This window comes from Anas acuta, chromosome 10 (assembly GCF_963932015.1).
Source record: "Anas acuta chromosome 10, bAnaAcu1.1, whole genome shotgun sequence".
NCBI classification, from domain to species: domain Eukaryota; kingdom Metazoa; phylum Chordata; class Aves; order Anseriformes; family Anatidae; genus Anas; species Anas acuta.
This window is the reverse complement of record NC_088988.1, coordinates 16943920-16957483: the sequence shown is the minus strand read 5'-3', so window position 1 is coordinate 16957483 and position 13564 is coordinate 16943920. Positions and strand designations below refer to the sequence as shown.

Genomic DNA, 13564 nt, shown 5'->3' with positions numbered 1-13564 from the left:
AAGAAAGGAGCGCTCAGAATCCCGAGTTTTTGTCGTGCAAGACATACGATGCAAACTTGTCCTCGCTGCAGCTCACCCACCCCGTCTCGCTGCAGCGCCAAACTGGGACCCTGGCGAGGTGGAGGGCAGCCCTGTGCCGGGATTATTGCAAATCCTGGATCCTGAAGCACGCTTACAAAACACACCCTCTGGGCAACTTACTCAAAACTTAGCGTCTCAGCATGTAAAACAGCCATAACCCAAGCCCATTACTACGGAAGGGCGGGAGGAAGCTCCTACAGATTTTGTAATAAAGCCCTCTGCTTCTCCTAGGCTATCGGACGGTATTTTTTTTGAAAATAAACTTTGTTATTTACTTATTTAACTTCCAATAGGCAGGCAAACTAAACAAAAGCTTCACTTCCGAGCTATCATTTCAGGCAAAATCCAACTTACTGCAAGTACATCATTTAGCAACAGGCAGGAAAGCTGCTCAGCTAACATTCCTTTCTCACACTCCCAGGGTCTTTCACTTGAAAATGATGTGCAAAAGCAGATCAAAAAATTGAAACCAGAAGAAACAGCTACTTTTAAAATAGATGCTTGGAGGTGTTTTGCTCTGTCCTGTCCGGTAAAAACAAAAAAAGACCCCAAGCGCCAGAAGATGCAATTAAACAAAGTGAAGATGTGAAAAATCCCTCTCTGCTTTCCCAGCAAGATAATTTCCATCTCAGTTTTCCCTTCTCCGCTCACTTTAAGAAGTTCCAAATTCTTTCCTAGGAGGCCGATGAAAGACAAATTAAAACCCCAGCGTTTTCCCCAACTCCTGCTCGAAACTTCAGGAGGAAGTAGAAATAACAGCGCAAGAAAAATAAATACGTTTACTGCGACGAGAAAGGGGATTAAGCTCAGCAAATGGCAAAACTCGAGCGCACTCGGAGCGCCCCAAACTCAGCTAAAAACCAGCGGCCGCCTCCCGGGAGCCGAGGGACTTTGGAGAACCGTTTCGGCAGAGCTACGCGAGGCGAAGCGGCCGGGACGGGGTTCCCGGGAGCGGTGCAGCGGGCAGGGCCACGGCCCCCCAAACTTTCCGACGGGGTTCGGGGTGCGGGGCCGGGGCCCCCTCCCCGCGTTCCGCCCGCAGCGGGCACTGCGCTGCGCTCCGCCGCTCGCAGGGCTGCGGGGCCGGGCCGGGCCGGGCAGGAGGCGGCAGCAGCACCGCCGGGAGCCTGCCGCCGGCCCCGGGGAAAGCCCAAGGTGCTCCGGAGCGGCGGGGCCGCCAGGCAAAGGGGGACACCGGCGCGCCCCGGCTCTCCCTTACCTGCCCGCCCAAGGCGCCTCCGGCCCGCGGCTCCCCCCCGGTGCTCGCCCTCCTCATGGCCACCGGGGGGGGGGGGGAAGGGGGGGCGTCGTGGCCCCCCCAGTCCCCGTGGCCCCCCGCCGCCCACTTGTCGCCCCGCGTCCCGGTCGCCGGCAGGCGCAGGTAGGGGCAGGGGTAGGGGAACGGCCCCGACGCGCTGCGCCCAAACTGCTCCGGAATCTCCCTTTTCCCGGGAGGGGGGAGGGAAAAAAAGGGGGGCTGGGAGGGAGGAAAGGGGAGAAAATGAAAAAAAATAATAATAATTCACACGCTCCCTCTCCAAATCTTTGGCGGACACAAAGCCGGCGTTTATTCCTCGCTCACCGACTTGGAGGGGGGAGGCGGAGAAAAAAAAAAAAAGAAGAAAAAGAAAAAAAAAAAAAAAGACTAAACTAAAATAAAAATAGGGTGAGCAAACAAACCCCCGAGCTGCCCCGGGCTTCCGCGCTGGTGGCGGCGGAGCTCCTCGGCGGCTGCCGGGCCGGGGCGATGCCCCCGCCGCAACTTTTCGGCCCCCGGGAAATGTTCGGGGCGGCGGGGACAGGGGGGTCCGGGAGGAAGGAAAGGGGGGCACGAAAGTGGGTGCCCGAGGGGGTTTTCCGCCCCTTTCGGGGGAACCGTGCGGGTGGCCGGAGAGGGGGGAAGCGGGCCGGGGGGCTGCGGGGCTCAGGCGCCCCGCTGCAGCCCCCCGTTGTTCCCCTGCCCCGCGGGGCGCGGGGGGCGCGGAGCCATCTCCTGCGGGCTCGGGATGCCAGACCGCCCCGCGGGGGGAGGGCGGAGGGAAAACATCAAAAAAAAAAAAAAAAGAGAAAGAAAAAAACAAAACGGAAAGAGTTTGGGGTTTCGTTAGGAAACACGCGAAAGAAAATGCCGAGTTAAAAAATAAAATTAGAGAAAAGCCAACAAGTTGGAGCAAAACCCCAAAAGGGACCCCCCCACACACGTAACTCCGGGAGATCCAGCTGCCCCGCTCCGCCGCGGCCCCGGCTCCCCGCGAGGTAAGTTGATCTATTTTGTGCGGGTTTGTGTTAAAATGTGTGCGAGGGAGAGGAGAAGAACTCACCATTTCGCTGGGATAACAAGGCCAGATCGGGGTCGGATTGGAAATGCTGAGGCTTCGCCTGCTTCCTCCGCGACATGCTGGCTCAAACATCAGCTGGGGCAGAATAAAAAATTACTAAAAAAAAATCTTCTCAAAATTACGGAAATCGAGCCTCCCCCCCCCAGCCTCCCCAATCCTCCGCGCACCGCGCATGTGTCCTGCTATAATTATGATTATCAATAATGCATTGCGATTAATCATAGAGGGGCTCTTTGAAAGGCGATTGGCACATGGCCAGCTCTATTCAAACCAGCTCGCCTTAATCAATTAGGCGCTGATTTGCTGGAGACCCTTGTCTCTCCGCCGCTCCCACCCAATGAGTCGATCCATGTGGCAGGAGAAGGGGCTGGATTTCCCCAAAGCTGTTTGGATACAGTTTAACCCTCTTAGCAACCAGCCGGGGCTGCACCGCGCCATCCCGGTTACTATAGGAATGCGGCTCCCCTCGCCCCTGCCTCCAGCCCCGACGGGCTCCCCGCTTTGCCTCGCTTCACTTTTTTTTTTTTTTTTCCTCTTTTTCTTTTTTTTTAGGGGGCACTGGGGGGAGGCGGCCGCAGCGCGAGCCGTGCCGGCAGGGCAGGGGAAGCAGCGAGGGAGCGGGCAGGGGGCGGGACGCGCGGCTGGGGGCAGCGGCGGGGCGGCCCCGCACCCCCGGCGGCGGCCGGAGAGCGCCCGCTCGGGGACAGCCCCGCTCCCGCTCCCGCTCCCGCTGCCGCTCCGGAGCTCGCTCCCGCTCCCGCTGCCCGGCCCCGCGCCTGCCGCTCCGCCGCCGTCCCGCCGCCGCAAAAAAAGTTTCGGGTGTTTTTTTTTTTTCCTCTCTCTCTTTTTTTTTTCTTCCCTTTCTTCTGTCCCCCGCATTTGCAAATAAAGATCCGTTTTCGCCCTCCTCCCCCCCCTTCCCTTTCCATATATCACGGGCCCGACGGGTGCTGAAAATAGGAAGGGTTTGGGTTTTACCTCACACATTCCCAGGACAATTAGGGCGCCGCTGGGAGCGGCGGGCGGACCAGGCGGCCGCTCCGCCCCCGGCCTCCGCGCCGCGCCGGTTGGTCGCGCCCGGAGTCAATCCGGCTCGGAGTCAAACCGCCCGACGGCGCCCGGGGAAGGCCGGGCCGGGGGGCGCACCCCGCTCCCCCTCCGCGGCTCCGCTCCCCTTCCACCACCCCAACGCGGGACGGGTGTGGGACCGCCCCCCCCCCCCTCCACAGCGACCCCACTCCTGACTTTTATTTCTTGCTCGGTGTCCTGCCTCTTCCCCCTCTCTTCCCCTACCCCCCCTCCCCCCATTGCCACCCCGCACCCCACGGGGGGCCGGGAGCCCCGGGGGCGCGCAGCCGGGGGGGCAGAGCCCGGCCGGTCCCTCCGCGCCCCCGGGGCGCTGCCCGCGGCTCTGCGCGTCCCGCACCCGGCTTCGCCTCCCGGGTACAACTTGCCGGGGGGGGCTCTTGCCAACAAACGTCCCGATCTCGAAAGAAAAAGCCCAGCTGCCAAGCGGCCGCTGCAGCCGCGTTCGCCCCGCGCCCCTCCGCGCATCCCCCCCCCCCCCCCCCCCCCGAGCAGCGGGACCCCGGGCTCCTTCTTCCCCCCCAGCCTGAGCCACTCGGCGCTCCCGCCCTGTTCCCCCCGTGGGTTATTTGCTCTGCTGTAGGAGCTGCTCCTTTTCCCCGTATTAATATTAACAAACTCTCCGCAAAAGCGAGAGGCTGCTCAGCTACAACTCATTTCAATTTCAAATGAGCCGGCAAAACCTAGAGAGCGAGCGGGAGGAGAAGGCAGAGAGGGAGAAACGTTGCCATTCGAGGAACCGGCTCGCTCGCGTTTTCTTCTCATTATTAAACGAAAGAGACTGCAAAACGTTTAGCGAGAAGGGTGAAAAAAAGAAAAAAAAAGCCGCAAAAGCAAACAAACAAACCCATACGAACCGAAAAAGCCTCCCAGGTGCCACTCCGGTATTTAGGCAGCGCTGCGGAGCGGCCACCACCGCTTCTTTTCATTTCGGCACGGGGCGAGCCCCCTCCCTCCCCGCAGCACTCGGTACAGTAGGTTTTGAGCCAAAGACAAACGAAGCTATCAGCGGGGATGATGTTGAAGAATGAAGATAATAATGTTGCTATAGGTGGTACTTCACATGACATTATTTTTCACTGAATATTTAAAGAGATGTTTCGGCAGAGATGGATACACTCGGCGCAGGCTGTCACCCTCCTTACCCTGAGACGGTGGGAAAGAAACAGAGCCTGCACGTCCAGCCCCGCACTCGTTACTTCCAGCTAGCCCCACGCAGATGCCCACGAAACACCCACGCGGATCTATGGACACGGCCGTGTCTGTATTTCCAACTGTATCAATCACTCCGCTAGCGTCCCCCGGTTTCTGATCTAGCTTCTCTCCCCAAATTATTCGCGTTTACAATTTCATTATACGTTTGTCGATTAAACTTCAGACAAATTTCCCCAGATGAGCAGTACCTTTGCTTCGTGGCAGGAAAAAGGCGGCCGTGGATTGGTAATTAAAAAGCAACAACGAGAAGAAAAATAGTGGTTTAAAGAAAAAGAAATGAATCTAGAGAAAATAAGTTTTATAACTTTTTTTTTTTCGTTTCTCTGCTCCCTCGCTAATGTATAAAGCGGCACTTGGTATTTAATCTAGGACCGCTTGATTATTTATTGTTTGTTTTCCTCTCCTTCGCTGGGGGCCGGGAGGGGTGGGGAAAGGGTGGAGGCAGAGCAGCATTTCCAGGGCTAGGGAAAAATCGGTCTTTATTGTTGTTGATAGCAATACATCAATTAAATGTCATTGTCTCCAACAGAAGTTGTGAGAGTTCACGAGCGTAAATACTCTGATCTTGGGTTTTCCCTCTCCCAGCTCCCAGTGACAGTGACAGATATTTTTCCCTCCCCGCCACACCTTGGAGATTTTTTTTTTTTTTATTTACCTCGGATTATTCTTTTTAATGGAGGTGGGAGGCTTTCTAATGTGCTTCAATGCAAATCAGCCCGGCTGGAAGACACCCGTGGTGGGGATCGATCTCCAGTTCATTGAGATGAGCACTGAAGGGAGATGGTAAACAGGGGATAATTTGCAGTTCATTCTGCAGAGAGACGCTTTCAATGAGATGCAACCCACCAGACTGGATTATTGTTATTAAGCTTCGCGAGCAGCCCCAACACCCTGAAACACTCAGGGGTTAAAAGCTACGCGATCCCCACGTCGTCCTAATACAGCGTTAATAACGAGCCGGGGGGGAAAGCCAATTGATTTCATATTTTCTGCAAATTTGCACCTCTGGAGCTGCTCGGAGCGCTCCGCCGCCGGCGGCACCGGGGCAGCGCAACCTGCGGCTCCGCGCCCGCCGCCGCCGAGGGAGCGCTCTCGGCTCCTGTCCCATTTCCCCGCTGCAGAAATACCTGCTTCGCAGGGAACGGGGCCACTCGCTCTTTTGCTTTGCTTTCTCCCCCTCTTCGTCTTCTCTGCTCTCTTTTTTAAACCGAAAAAAAAAAAGAAAAGAAAAAAAATAAAGAGACTGCGGAAGGGCTCCCAACGTCGCTGCAGTTGACCTCTAAAGTGAGCCGCTTTGCAGCTAACACAGGTTCCGTGGCTTTCCGAAATGTGTGTAATTAGGGGCTTCCAGATGCTGCAGTCAGCTGGGAACTTGGCTTTGTGCTCCGCTGTATAATAAACTTTGGAGACAGTCCTGGGGCGCAGCTCCCCGGGGGCAGCCGGCCCCAGCGCCCTGGACTTGTTTTAGTGGCAATTGCCCGCACCGCGCTGCTCGGCACCCACACCACCGCTCCCGGGGCTCTCTGGGGCCAGGGATACCTACTTTGTGGAAGTCCTGCCAGCTCTCCCCCTTCCTCGCCTTCTTCTCCTCTTATTTTTTAATTTTATTTTTATTTTCCTAATGAGAATTCCTCAGGAAAAAAAAGGGGAGTGGGGGGGAGTGGGAGAAGCAGCATTGAATCCTTCTCCATTATTACTGACAACTAATAATTGATCATTGCTCACAAACACAAGCTTTTAGCCGCATAATTGAATCGTAAGCAATACGGGTTGAGCTAAAAGGGGGAAGAAAAGAGGGAAAAGAGCCTTTCCCGCTCTCCCCCAAATCTCAAAGAACCGCAGTGATGAAGAATTCCCCCGCCCCCGAGATAAAAATGAACGTGAGTAATGCCATCACCGGGCAAAGTGGGATTAGTTAATTCAATTCTTTCTTTACACATTTGCTGCCTTTTGTTTGACCTGATGGCCGGCAAATTTTTACACCTAGCTGTCCGTTTCGAGTTTATTGATGAAGGTGCTTCTGAAATGATTATCAAGAGATTTACAGCCATCACTACCCACCTACGGGAAAAGTAGTAAAATCAATCCCTCAATCAATCAGACCCCTCTGTGCATATCTTTTTAATCTGCTCTTTTAGCTGTTTTATTACAACACGAGCATTAAATATGTTTGTTTCAAATTTAACACGAATGCCTCCGAAGGACTCTGTCAATTTAGACATAAATCACGAAGTAAACAAGTGGGATGGAAAATCCTTTTCCTCGGGCAGGATGGTTAAAAAACGAGGGATAAAAAAATACCTGGATCGCTTCACTCCTTTACCAGCAACATCCCGCATCAGTGCATAGGCAACTGGTCTGTACGTATTGCCCACAAGGCGGAAAAAACATACAGAAAGATAAATATGCAGCACTGCAAAAGTCTTCCACGCAGTTTGATGTGACTACACAGAGAACCTAGAGAGTGCTAATAGTTAAAAATACTCTCACATCCTAAAGCCTATCATTATTTCTTCTCTTTGATAGTTTTTTTTTTTTTTTTTTTTTTTTTTTTTTGGCAGCGGAATGTCTTATTCCCCTTGTTAAAAATATAGGCTTATTTTCTCTAATTAAGTACCATACACTTGAAAAAATTCTTTGGTTTCAATATTGTTATTAATCTCAAGGTATCACACTATCCTTTATATACCTTTTCTTAGACTAATGAAAAAACTGCGTATTTCAGGTAGGCTGCTTAGGTCAGAAATCTTCCCCACTGATTTGTTACACAGTGGTCATCATCTATGGACAGAACAAGTCTATTGGTTCTATAGAGAATAAAGAATTTCATTTGATGCCACAGGGGAACCTTTTTTTTTTTTTTTTTTTTTTTTTCCTGCAAGCTACATCCCTTTACACCCCATTTTTTTTTCCAAATATTCTAGTGTATCACAGCCTCATATGTAGCCATAATGTAGCTTCACTAGAAAAACAGAAGTTTAGAAGTAACACAAATCTCTCAGCCTTAGATACAATTAAAAAAAAAAAAAAACAAAACAAACAAAAAAAAAACATTCTGGACTGTAAAGACATTCCAAAAGAATATTGTGAGGTCTCTCCGCACAGAAATAATTTTTGCTAGAACAGGAGGGAAAAAAAAGACATGGAAATATGTACATGTCAAAAGAAAAGTCATGAAAAATACATCTGATATTAGATGATAAGACAACTAGCTATCCAGTCAAGATTTCCTCCAAACATTTCGCTTTAAGAAAAGTTCATTTATACCATAGGAAAACAGTCACATTTGCTCTGCACCTGGGTACGTTCACAAGAGTGTTAGTGTGGATTTTTTTAAAGTCATCATAGCTATCATTTCTTTAATCAAAGCACTATCTAAAATAGTATAAAATATGGAGGTGGGAGCCATTTAAAAGCAAATGAAGGAGTAGGACTGAGGGACGTATCTTCCAGGTTATTTAAGGAAAAAAATGTGCTCTTCAAAAAGCGTTCCCTTAGGATTTGCTTACCTTTGAAGCAAAATTATGCAAAAATTCTTCAGCCTGTCACAATATAAATACAAGGCCAACATTTCATATGGCAATTGTCTAGTAATATACAGATGATTTTCTACAAGGTAATCATCTAACAAAGTAAGACCTGTTGTTGTCGTCACAAACATATTTCTGCTGTCAAATCAGATTTACAGAGTGTGCATTTTTATTTACATTTTAAAGTTTAATTTTAATTTGGAGAATCTGCAGCGATTATGGGATAAATATGCCTCAAACCTCAGGGGAACTGTTGCCTGTACAGTCCCAAATTTCTTGACTGGTGAAATGAGCCTGACAACCCAGCGCATTTTCATGACGTTATTTTTGATTCAAATACAGTGCAAGTATTTGTAAGTACACAGATTTTGTTTGCATAATATCAAGGTGCTCTGATTAATGCATGGTGTTTACAACGTGAAAACTGTCATACTCTTTGCATCAATGCAAGAAGCTGGCTTGGCAGCTGCTGGCTGCAATAAAGTAAATGCCTTGTGAATAATGTGCTGCTTTCCATGCCTGAGCTAGGCAGTGTCCTCACCATCCACCTTTTGCACCCAGTCTGGGCCAAGTCTGTTAACAGAATTGGTCTGCAATGGCAACGTGTAAAACTCACCCTCTGAGCATAAATATGCTCACTCACAGACTTGCACACACGTTATCTGCAGCTTATGGGGAGCCCATTTCCTCACCGAGCAATCTGATCCCCCAGCCACATTGTTGCAGTTTTCTTTTCTTGCTATTAGCGATCATTTAATGTTCAGGTGGAAACAACAGCCGTTGCCTACCTCAAAGGTAAGTCCAGGAGTTTCTCATTAGTTAAAACAAATCTGTAGCTGGAAAGAGGGGGAAGAGTCAACCACTGAGCTGTCAGCCAACTCTTACTGAACCATCAGCAGATACAACGTCAGTGATCCAGTGAGAGCCGTGATAACTACTGCTCCATAAAGCCAACATCCTACAGATACCACCCAGAAGAGGAAACTCACGCTTTCTTTTCCTAAGAAGCTCCAGTCATGAGAATCAAAAGAGCAATCTTCAAAAAGAGACGTCAAAAAGATCCTTCCTCACAAATCCAGAAACCAGATTTGGGTTCAGAAAAAAAAAGTTTCCACCCTTTCCATGCCTTATATGGTAAGCTTGGGCTGTCAGCATGGCTGCACAAACCGTTCCTAGAACGTCACCCTGAGTTACGTATTCGACGTTACGGTCCTGCACAGAGCATCCGATTCCATCTCCAGAGGGCTTCCACGTGTATTCACATGTTGTATGCAGCCGTCTGAAGTGTAGCTGGCTCACCCTAGGATGGCACGCAATCACGAAGCTAATCTGAGCTCGCTCCTAGCCATTGGCACCCTAGAAGCACAGCTCAAATAAGAGTTTAAAGTTTCAGTAAATTTTAAATTATCACTAAAACAACTGGTGCAAAGACGTACACGCAAAGCCAACCAGTCTGTACTGGTTCAGCAATTCAACTGTCATAATGCCACGTCCATAATGCAACAGGCATAGCACAATGGGGAGAATCATAATTGAACATGAGGCAATGTAGTACATTGAGGAAAGTCAAACACCTGTACTTATTCTACATCCATTTGTAAAGCTGCAGGATACACCTCACACTCATTTCTGAGTTAATGAAAAGCCATTTTTCTTGTCCTTAGAAGTCTGCAGTGCAAGTGCTCTGTTCTAAATACACTATTGGTGAAATACATCCTTGTGCAGGAAGCAGAGGGCATCATGGGCAGTGTTTCAGTCTAGATCTTGATGATCTTGAAGGCTTTTTTCAACCTAGATGATTCTATGAGCACTTTTGCAGCAGGGGCTAACTGGAATGATCGAATATACCGTTTCCCACCACTGTCTGCCGCTGCCCCATGCCTGGAAGATGCTGTCCCCCAGCTGTCACCAGGCAATCAGCGGGTGAGCACTCCCAGTCTGCGCTGCTCTAGCATTAGCAAAAATGTTTGCATGACATACTTCGCCAGCAAGGGATGGAAATCTGCATGGGGCAACAGTGCGTGGTATGGTAACTTCTTAAGCTGTTCCAGCTGTTTGCAAATAAAATATGCGCCTAAGCCCCCAGTCTATACAAACTGATTTCTGAGAGGAGCTGTATTTGTATGAGTGTGCCAGATCAGGCCCATTACTAACTTCAGATGAGTGTAAACAACTGTTCCATAGAAAAAAGGTCTAGGGATGTCACCAGTGACAATTATTAGCATAGCATGTAAATAACATACCTCTTAGTAAGATGTCTCTTGTTAATATGTTCAGTTGACAGCCGCATACCTTTGTGCTCTCATACATTTTGGGGCTTGAAGTCACTTGTTCCATCTCTAAAGTTTACTTAACCTGGCTTCTTTTGCAGTTGAAGCAACTTCCATTTTTATGCTGCATGAAAGCATAAGCAAAGCTATCATATTTAAGAATAACAGTTTCAGGAAAACATAGAGCCAAATGCACTATAAACGTACTGAATTAAGTGGAATTAAACAAAGGATAAATATGGTTCATTCCCTCCTCCCCTTTCAGTACTGTCCTCTGTGACACTGTACATGTAATCTCACAATGCAATAACATGCTGCACTCGCTCTGTTCAAGCTGTATCATTCACTCTCTGTTTCACTCCTAGAATTTTCTAATAGCAAAATTCGATTTCACCCAGCGCTGCTCCCTAAGGGCTGCCAGACCTGCAGCTCCTTTGCCCCTCTTGTAATGGATCACTCTAAGGTAGGACAAGACCTGACCATGTTCAGTGAGGGGAGTCACGCGGAGCAGCAGCAATTAGGTAAAGTCAGTGCAAAGGTAGAAAGTGAGATGGATGTGAGTCTAATGGGTGAGAGATAGGCAAATCGACATTCAGGGCCAGCACTGCCACCACCAGCCACGCCGAGCATTCAGCTGCCTAGGGCTGCAAAATGTTTTGTAACACTTGCCTGTGCTTGTGACGGTGCCTTGTGAGGGGCCTACATTTAATGTTTTGCCTGGAGCAACAAAATCCTGTGACTGGTGCTGGTTGCCATATTCTGGGAAGCCTGCAGGAATTTGTTTGCTGGTACTCACGTGACTGGGAAAGAACTTACCGCTTCTCTAAGCAAAACAAGTCTGATGTTTTAGAACGCTGCCTTAAACCACCTGTTTAAATGCATAATTCACAGGTAATCTTGACTCTTCATCCAGATTACTCAAAGGCAACAGAAATACTAAATAACCAAAGACAAAAACTATTACTGTTATTTTGCATCCATCTTCTGGGATGGCACACAATTATTTTTACAATAATTGTAACCAGTAACACACCACAGAAAGTTCTCATTGGACTGACTCTCCTTTCAGGAGTAAACTGTAGAATTTGTTTTGCATTTCTTATTATTCTGCTTCCTTATTGCCATTCTCATAAAATCAGTCAAAGTGATAACTGGGATGTTTAGAAACAGCCAGAATTTAATCTGGAAGAATTATACACAAGTATATCAGTACTGGAAGTGTATCTGCTTAAAGGAGCTATGCATCACCACAGAGAATGCACTGTCCTGTGCTTGAAGCATTGGCACACATTGCTAAGATAATACTAATTTCAGTGACAGCATTATGGGATACTGCTTGGAAAAGTGTGCTGTAAGATAAAAAATAAATATATGCTACAAAATTTAGAATTAATCACAATACTTGTTGTTTACATTGTATTCAGTAAATACTAGTCATAAGCTCTCATCTAACCCTTGATTTTGGTAGGCCTCAGCCTGAGAGAAAATCCAGGTGTAGGCCCATACACTGTAGCTCAGGCACATGACCAAATTGATTGGGCTATTGGCAGCACAGACCTGTCAAGTGTTTTAAAATACAATCACGTGTATGTCACTTTCTGACTGGTGTATGAAGAACCCCTTTTACGCAGGACTTGCACTCTTTTCTACGGTGGAAGAGAGATCGGTTCCCTTCCTTAAAGGATTCCTTATTCTGAACTGCAGCAAATCTACCAGAGGAGTCGTTCACCACACAGGAAAGGCCAGAGGTGAGCTACTGATGTCTGAAGCCCCCTTGGGGCTCTTACTACGTTGAAGACACCCCTCTGGCCGCCAGCCCAGATCCCACATAGGGCCTTGGGCAGTGTGGAACCATGCAGCCAGGGCCAAGGCCAAAGCTGCCTGGCAGGAGCTCAGCGCTCCAGAGGCGCTGTGTGTGGGTGGATCCCATTGCTTCAGGGCATCTGGGAGGGGTCTGTGTAAAAACCATCATCCGAAAAGAATACAAGGGAAATTTGGTGAAGTTTCCCTCAAAGCATTTTTATTTTGTTTTTCAAACCACGTGGATGTTACTGGGTAGGGAGTTGGTCCGGCCCAATAAAAACAGCTGCACTTTTCAATACATAGCATGCACAGTTATTGGATGTCTCAGCTGCAATCTACATGTATTCCTAGGTTCCTTGAAAACAACAGGGCAATGCACTTCTCTGTTGGATTGTATTATTTGTATACTTACTGATTTATTATACCTTTCCAAATCAACATAATTTGGACTTTGTGGAAAGAATAATGGTGTTTGACTGACACATGATGGTGAAGTAACTACGTTAGGACTCCTAGTTTTTTTATTTTTCTTTTACTAAGAAAAAGGCAAAAATCTTAGATTTTTTCTGTTCAAAATTGCAGTACTGCAGGCTAAACTTTCCCTCTCAATCTAAAAACTTTTCTTCTCAATCTAAATTCATTTTAAATTGTTATGCTTTACAAACTTCCAAATGGGATTCTAATTGTTGACAGACATTTTACATTACATGTGTCTATCACTTTGATTTAATATGCATTTTCAATGAAATTTAAAAAAGGCCTCTAAGGTGGCAATTTAACAGCAAGACATGCTGTGAATTTTAGATATAAAAAATATCTCATTTGCAAGGTTTTTTTTTGTACATGTGAAAATGGCCCTCAAGGAAAAAAAATGAAGTAAAAAAAGTTTTTTTTTTTTTTTTTTTTTATTAAAGAAAAAGAAAAAAACAGAATGTATGGCTGAATTATCAGAAGCTAAATATCTCCAAGAATATTACCTACTGTTTTAGTCAATCACAGCCATCAGAGGCAAACCAGGTTTTACATTTATGCAGCATTTCAGTAGCGCACTTCAAAAAGTATTAACCATGAAAGAAATAAAATGTATCTGGAAATCCTACGTCTGGTTTATTACATCTCATGACCTGATTTAATTTTCTTCTACAGAAAACGTGCATTGAAATGTCTCTAAGTAATAGGTACTTCTTGTCAAGTTTGATAAGAGACATTTGAAAGGAATTCCAAATGTATTCTGAAAGAT

General features: G+C 47.7%; 1 protein-coding gene across 9 annotated transcripts in view; it reads right to left on the bottom strand.

Moving 5' to 3' along the window:
• SALL1 (spalt like transcription factor 1) overlaps positions 1-5417 on the bottom strand; it is a 17360-nt gene extending 11943 nt beyond the window's left edge. The window contains exons 1-2 of one of the 9 annotated variants that reach the window (XM_068693906.1): positions 5377-5417; positions 2403-2495 (exon numbers count right to left, since the gene is read on the bottom strand). In XM_068693906.1, the coding sequence (XP_068550007.1) occupies positions 2403-2478 (76 nt within the window). In that variant the 5' untranslated portion in view covers positions 2479-2495; positions 5377-5417. The other 8 variants (XM_068693907.1, XM_068693903.1, XM_068693904.1 and 5 more) reach the window with 8 other exon arrangements.
• Positions 5418-13564: the final 8147 nt, after the last annotated feature.